General features: G+C 54.4%; 1 protein-coding gene across 1 annotated transcript; it reads right to left on the reverse strand.

The window, feature by feature from the left end:
- Nucleotides 1–906: 906 nt before the first annotated feature.
- Gpr37l1 (G protein-coupled receptor 37 like 1) lies at nucleotides 907–6,894 on the reverse strand. The gene is made up of 2 exons (XM_046464069.2): nucleotides 6,181–6,894; nucleotides 907–2,356 (listed from the first exon to the last, which is right to left on the reverse strand). The coding sequence occupies exons 1-2, from the start codon at nucleotides 6,808–6,810 to the stop codon at nucleotides 1,544–1,546; spliced, it is 1,443 nt and encodes a 480-aa protein (XP_046320025.1). The 5' UTR covers nucleotides 6,811–6,894; the 3' UTR covers nucleotides 907–1,543.
- Between the last annotated feature and the right edge of the window lie 672 nt (nucleotides 6,895–7,566).

Here is a 7,566-nt window from a genome sequence, read left to right on the forward strand (position 1 = left end):
CAGGGAGTAAGAACAAGGCAGTTAAGATCTCCAGAGGTGGGGGGAAGCTTGGGCACTGGGCAGGCTGAGGCCAAGGGTGTGGGTGGCTGGAGAGAGGAGAATGGGGCCGGGGCCACCAGAAGCCCCTGGCCTCTATCATCCTAGGCTCCATTCAGATGGGGGTTCCAGGTGGCCTGGCAGACCGGACTGTCTGGTCGGACCCAGAGCTGAGCTTTAGGCAGGGGAGGAGGAAGCTGAGCCTATCTGGCAGAGAGCGTTGGTGGCCGAGGTGGAGCATGACTTCTGGTTGATGGCCTGCCAGCTCCTCAGGGGGCAGCAAGGCTCAGGACCCTCCGGAAGGACCAGAGGCCGAGCTGGGGGAAGCTAACCTCAGGGACGGGGACCAACAGGAGGAGCTGCAGGGTCTGTTGGGGACATAGCATGCAGCCCTGGCAGGAAGGGTGCAGTGGGGGTGGGGTGGGGGCAGGCAGGGGACAGGCAGCTGGGCCGTCTACGGGCAAAACAGTCCGTTCTAAGAAATCGAACAAGAGCCGCTCTCAGAGCGAGAAAGGCTGGGAAGCCCCGCAATGAAGAGAGGGGAGGCCATGGATTCCCTCGAATGGGGGCTTTGTGAAGAGAGGGAAACCAGAGGGGGGCTCCAGAGGAGATAAGTTGGCAGCCTTTTGACTTCCCAGGGACTCTGGGTCTAGGCCAGGATGAAGGCTCAGTTCTCCTCCTCCCCAAGACCTCCATCCTTGTTTCTCAAAAGTCAGATGCTCTCAGAGCCCCAGGGCCAGGCAGCAGCCACAGGCCAGGACCCAAGGTGGTCAGGAGGAATGCCCCCAAGACGCTGCCCAGGCCTGGGGAAGGGCCAGATGAATTGGGACACTGCCAGGACATGGCACAAAAAGTTCAGGGGGCACAGGGTTGAGTTCTACCTGGTTTATTTTCAAGAAGGGCCTTCTATAGGAAAGTACCTAAGGAGAGAGGTTTGGAGAGGGCCACCCGGGGTACCTCAGAGAAAGGACGAGGGAGGAGAGAGAAATCTTCTGAAAGAAGGGAGGAGGTGTCCATGGCAGGGACAGATTCAGTCCAGAGAAAAGGGTACTGAGGCTGGTCAGGCGGAACCCCCCATTCCAGGGTGGGTCCCTGGGTCGGGGGATGAGGAGATGACGCTTGGGGAGATTCAACCACCATATAGTCAGGTTCCAAGGCAGAGAAAGGAAACAAGCTGCAACCAAGGTAGGGAAGGCCAAGTTCAGGCTCCCAAGTGGTGGGACAGCGATTTGGGGCAGCTCTAAGGACCTAGGAGCATCACCGCCCACCCGTGGAAGGGACAGGGCTAGAAGGCCCCTCAGAGCAACATGGAAGGCCCTGCTTGGGAAAAGAGGTTTGACACCCCCAACCTTGTCAAGAGGAGCCAGGTCCATGTCTAGACAGCAAGATGGGCAGAAAAGCAAGACCTGTGGGAAAGAAACAGCAGGCTCGGCTCCGGCTGGGGTGGTGCCCCTCCCTGCCTGCTCCACCCCTCCTCCTGTGCCCCCATCCCCACCGGGGCCTGGCCTCAGCAAGGTGTGCCCAGGGGCAGGAGTGGGGGGGACTCCTTGGGCTTGTGGAAGTAGATGGAGGAGGACACCTCGGTCTTGAGCTTGCTGTCCGAGCCCCCCGCGGTCGAGGCCTCTGAGGCCCCGCACTCCTCGCAGCAGCAGCAGCAGCAACAGTCCAGGAAGGCCTGGCCCAGCGGCCTGCAGATGCACAGGAGGAGCACCGGGGTGATGGCGCCTTTGAAGAAGGTGGAGAACTGGTTGATGAGGCCCAGAAGGTCCAGGGTCTGGCGGGTGAGCTCAGTGGAGAGATAGGCCACCACAATGTTGCAGACGTTCTCCGGGAGGGTGCAGAAGGCGTAGACCACGGTCAGGCCCACCACGGTGCTGTTGAGCTGGCTCTCACACTGCTCGTGTTTACCTGCCCGGCACTCTGGCTTCCTACCCGGCGGGCCCCGAACCCGCCACGTCACCAGCTGGCAGGTGACCGTGAAGAGGATGGGCAGGCAGAAGTAGCAGCCAAAGTACCACCACATGCGGGCGTTCTGATAGGTCATTACCAGGGAGTAAAGGGACTCGGGCAGGCTGGCTGAGGGTTTCATGATGCACGAGTCCACAGTGCCCGTGGTGGGGGCTGGCTCCTGTACCAGCTGCCACAGCAGGAGCTCGGGCACTGCCAGAGTCATGGAGCCCACCCAGATGACAGCCAGCTTGGCCAGGATTGACTGGCACCGCTCAATGGGCCTCACCTTGGGCAGGGTGCTGGTGGCCACATGGAAGCGGTCAATGCCCAGGGCACAGAGGCTAAAGGTCGTGACTCCCAGAGAGGAAACCTGTGGGCCAGGGTGTGGAGGGAGACAGAGGCACATGATCAGAACCTGTGAGACAGGAAAGAAACTCTGGTTTCTGGCCAAACAGAGCATGAATTACTTCCTATATGGTATGGAAATAATAGTAATGATGACAGCTACCATTTGGTGAGAATTGTCTAACCATCAGTCCTCTTCCATACATTGTCAAACCCTCCGTCAACCATCTCACAGAAGAAGAAACTGAGGGTCAGGCAGAAAAAATCTTAAATGACAAAGCTGAAGTTTACCCCACACCTGCCATCTGGTCTACCCATCCTGCTAGGGTAGGAGATAAGGAAATGGAAGAGGAGGTGCCCAGAGACATTCCTTGAGCTAGGGGATGTTCATCCTGTCTCCTCCAGACCCCAGTGCTTGAGAATCATTTGAGAACCATCACTACGGAAGACCCAGGACAAAGACATGGAAGTTCTGGCTCTTTGAAGCTCTTTCCACTTCCTGTACCCACTTCCGTGCATTCATTGGGAGCAGTTCTTGGGAAACGTGGCTTATACACTCATTCATGCTCGCTTGCTCTCTGTCTGTGTCTCTCTCTCTCTCTCTCTCCCTCCCTCCCTCCCTTCCTCTCCGCTTGTCCTGAAAAGCCCAGGGCCTCACTGTGTGGGGAGCAGCCCCCGTCAAGCAGCCTGGGCCCACCATCCCTGCGTGCTGTTCATCGAATACACAGGAAGATCACCCTGTGAGCCAAGAGGAAGAAGCCCCAGCCACTGGGAAGAAAGTGCCAAAGAGCATAAAAGAAGAAGAGAACCCTCCGGAGCTATCCAGTGATGTTCGACCACACTCTGGGCTCTGACCACCCGCCCCCTACATCCAAATTCTTCCCTCTCTGGCTGGGGGAACACAATCCCTGGCTTATTCGCACTGCTGAGTGGCCTCTGTAAGAACCCCAGCCCCCTCTCTTGGCAGGGAAGCCCAGGCCTGCAGAGGAGCTGCCTTCCGCCTCCAGCCTCTGGCAACAACACCATGCTCTCTCCTTCCTTCCCCATGTCTCAAAAAATATGCCAAGCTGCCTTCCCCAGCTCCCTGCAAGGGACCATCCTGACATCCTCCCAACTAGAGAGTTCTGGGCAAGTGTGTTTTGTGCCCCCAAGCCCATCCCATCTCCCAGCCGAGACTCCATCAGCTCATGGACCATCTCTTTCCTGGGGTCAGAGTCTACATATTAGGCATTGTGGACCCACAGTCAAGCAAGGCCGGGTATCCATTCACCTCCAACCATAAGCAAGAAAGTTCATAAAGTCAGCCTTTGTCCTTTTTCCCCTTATACCATCCCCCAATAAAAGCCACCATATGTTGATTGATTTTAATTCTAAGCACTTTATGCATATTACCCATTTAAACCTCCAAAAAGAGGGGCTGAGTAGTGTGGCTCAGTGGTTGAGTGCTTCCCTGGCCAACAGTAGAAGGAAAAATAATAATAATTCAAATAGTTATTGCTGTTACTATTGTTCCCAACTTACAGATGAGGAAACTGAGGTTTAGGCAGGTGAGTAACTTACCAGGCTCAATCAGCTAGCAATTGGCAAAAGCCCAGTTTTTTATCTAGACTGTCCAGTTCTGAAGTCCTGTGTCTGACCACTCACAACTCACCCTGGCTGTGAGCACCAGATGAGGACGAAGTTATCCTGAGTTGTAGGGTCTCCTATCAAGTTAGAGTACCTCTGTGCCACCATTAGTTGGACTCCTGGCTTTAGGAGGAGAGGAAAGGACAGTTCTAACTGCTGATCTTAGAGAGTCTGTCCAGGGGCACCAGCTCTGGACCCCCTCCTCTCTGGAGGAGTCTCTCCATTCTATCCTTTAATAAAACTTTTTGCTCTTGCCTCAGTGTTTCTTGAGTGTTGGTCTTCAATACCAGGGGAACAGGGACCCAATCCTAATTTTTAAGACCAGCTTCAGAGAGTCTGTCCAACCATGAAATCATCACGAACACAGCCAACTGGGTAGGACCAGGACCTGCATCTAATGCTGATCCTGACCAAGCACAGTGGTGCACATCTGTAATCCCAGCTACTCAGGAGACTGAGGAAGGAGGCCAAGTTCAAGGGCAAATAGGCAACATAGCGAGTCCCTAACTCAAAATAAAATTAAGTATGACGACATGGCACCATCTGTGCTGCTACATCCTTCTTGTGGCTGCTGGCGCCCGCCAGCCTCCTGAGGGGGCCCCTCAGCACGGTCGGAATTCTACTTGGGGAACTCACCATGTGACAAAGCCGACTGGGCTGGAAAGTTGGGTTGACCTTGAGCACCACTGGCTTCCTGTGGTTCTAGCTCATCCAACCACATAATAAAGATGTTTTAGAGTATAAAAGAAGAAATGGTTTGGGATCAACTTTGGAAAAAACTAATATAGTATGCTCCATATAATGGTAACAGAAGTTCCTCTGGATTCACCAATCTACTGAGTTTTGAATGTCAGAGAAAAAGTTACATATGAATATATATGAAGTCAGAATTTGTGTTTTGCATTATTCAATGAAAGAAATCAAATTACTTCTGTATTCTTCAAGTAAAAAAATAAAGTTAGATAAAATTTTTAAAGGCTGAGGATGTAGCTCAGGGGTAGAGCGCTTGCCTCACATGCACAAGACCTGGGGTTCAACCCCTGTACTGAAAGAGAGAGAGAGAAATGATATTTGATTCCTTCCTCAACCAGACAGGAAGGTCACCTGGGTCACAGAGCATCATTCATAGAGTAAAACCAGCCTTCATGGGGAGGTCACAGTCACTAGAGTCTTCATTATTACATCACATGTAACCAAAATTTAAAAGGTCACTTGAGGGCTGGGGAGGTGACTTGGTGATTGAGCACTCACCTAGCATGTGTGAGGCCCTGGCTCAATCCCCAGTAACACACACACACACACACACACACCCGCCACTTGCTTGTTTTGTATTCTCTTATAGAGACAGCAGCCTTCCTGATCCACATATGTGAGTACACTTAGGCAGTGATTAAATTGTCTCTGGGTGAGCCAAGCAACCTTTAAAACCATGTGCTTATCTTAACAAAGAAGTATCCAGAAGTGAGGGCATAGTGACTTACTTTAGAATTGTAGAACGAGCCAGCTAGAAGGGCCATCTGGTCTACCCATCCTGCTAGGGTGGGAGATAAGGAAATGAAAAGGAGGTGTGAGCTGCCCAGAGACACCCAGTATGTCAGGGGCAGAGTGGAGACCAGAGCCCCTGTTGGCTCCAGGGCCCAGAAGTGGGTCTTCTCTTTCAGAGAGGATTTAGAGGGTAACTGATGGAGATGGTAGCAATGACACCAATAACCACAGTCGGGAGGGGAATGGCTGTCCTCCAGGCATTTGCACTTGCAGGGAGCAGGAATGCCCAGGAGGCAGGATAGCGAGGAGTTAAGATGGGAAGCTGTGGGTGCGGGGCAGCGGCCATGGGTACATAGGGAAAGAAGGAGACACAACAAAGGACAGAGGGATTTCTTGGGTGGAACAATGGGGGAGGGTAGGGACAGAGGAGGCAGCAGCTCCGATCTAGAGAACCAGGGAGAGACCTGCCCTGAGTTTGCTTGAAGGCGGGAGGCCAGGCTGGGACTGGAACCCAGGGTCCTGCACACGGCCACATCCCCTGGCCCACCTTGCTCTCCTGACAGCTACCGGACACCAACACCAAGCTCGCCTCCTTCCCCAGCATCGGGGAGAAGGGAGTGAAGGCAGAGCCGCAGGGATCTGGGGTTCTATGCACCCACTTCCAGGGTCTAAAGAGACTTTGAGCTGCTTCAAGGAATTGCAGCCCCGCAGCCGAGCTCTGGAAGCGAACACACTCACCTCCATGAAAGGCACGGCCCGGCAAGAAACGTCACCCAGCAGTCTCTGCTTGGTGATCTCGTTGAAGATGACAACCGGGAGGCAGAAAAAGAGAACCAGGAAATCCCAGAGGGCCAGGCTGGCGAGGATGGAGTTCCAAGCACTCTTCAGGTAGTAGCTGTGCCACACGATGCACATGACGGACAGGTTGCCCACTATGCCCACAGCAAACACCACCAGTGCCAGGAGCATGATGGCATAGGCGCTGTAGGAGCTCTCGGTCACCGGATACAGGGGGTTCTGGATCTGCAGCCTCTGACCCGGCACCCCCGTCAGATTGCCCTTCAGCTCCTGCCCGCTGCTCAGGATGCCCCCATCCTTGTCCAGGCTGGGGCTGGTGGCTTCCAACAATTTGGTGGGCTGCAGGCCAGCAGGGTGGATAGGCCTGGGGTACTCAGCCCACTCCTCAGGCACATAATGCTGCACCTCTTTGGCCTCCTCATCCTCAGCGCCTCTCTTGGATCGGCTCTGCTGCTCTTGGGCCTCGGCTCTGTGCCTGCCCAAGGGTGAGGGGGCACCCCCAGAGACCCTGTTTAGCCCTGCAGCCAGCACCACAGCAAGAGACACAGCCAGGGGACACAGCCACCGCATGGCCGGACAAGCAGGACACAGCTGCCCTGGGGAGAGCAGGTGAGGGCAGGAGACCCAAGTGCCGGGCAGAATCAAGAGAGGCAGCTGGCCGGCTGGGTCCGCCTCCAGTCAGGCGTCTGGCATGGCCAGCCCTCCCTCCCACCCTGTTGGCCAGAGGCTGGCCAGGGCCCTCTGCTGGACACAGAGGAGTCCTTGCTGCCCTCAGCATATCATCCTCCAGGCCACTCCGTCTCAGGCCCCTGGACCATAGCAGATCAGACTCTAGGCCCCTCAGGGGGCAGGAGAATAACTGGAGTGAATTCTAAGGCAGCTCCTAATTTCAAACTGAGCAATAGGACTGGGGATATAGCTCAGTGGGAAAGGGCTCGCCTAGCAAGCAGGAGGCCCCGAGTTCCATCCTGACGCCCAGCACTATCCAAAACAAACACACAACTGAACGACAAGACTCACTGCGATTATTGAACATTTACTAAGTCCTAGCATATAGCTAGGGTTTTTGTTCTATTTTGTTCTTGCAGTGCTAGGGATTGAACCCAGGGCCTCGCATATGTTAGGCAAGCTCTCTACCACTGAGCTACTTCCACAGCCCTTTTAGTTTATTTTGAGACAGGGTCTCATTAAGTTACCCAAGCTGGCCTCAAACTTGCAATCCTCGTGCCTCAGCCTCCAGAGTAGCTGGGATTACAGGCATGAGACAACATGCCCAGGTTCAGCTAATTTCTTGCTGAACCCTTGCTATCTTCTATGTGTGGTCCA

This window comes from Marmota monax, unplaced genomic scaffold (genome assembly GCF_021218885.2).
Source record: "Marmota monax isolate L192 unplaced genomic scaffold, Marmota_monax_Labrador192_F-V1.1 WCK01_AAM20220418_F8-fsc00099, whole genome shotgun sequence".
NCBI classification, from domain to species: Eukaryota; Metazoa; Chordata; class Mammalia; order Rodentia; family Sciuridae; genus Marmota; species Marmota monax.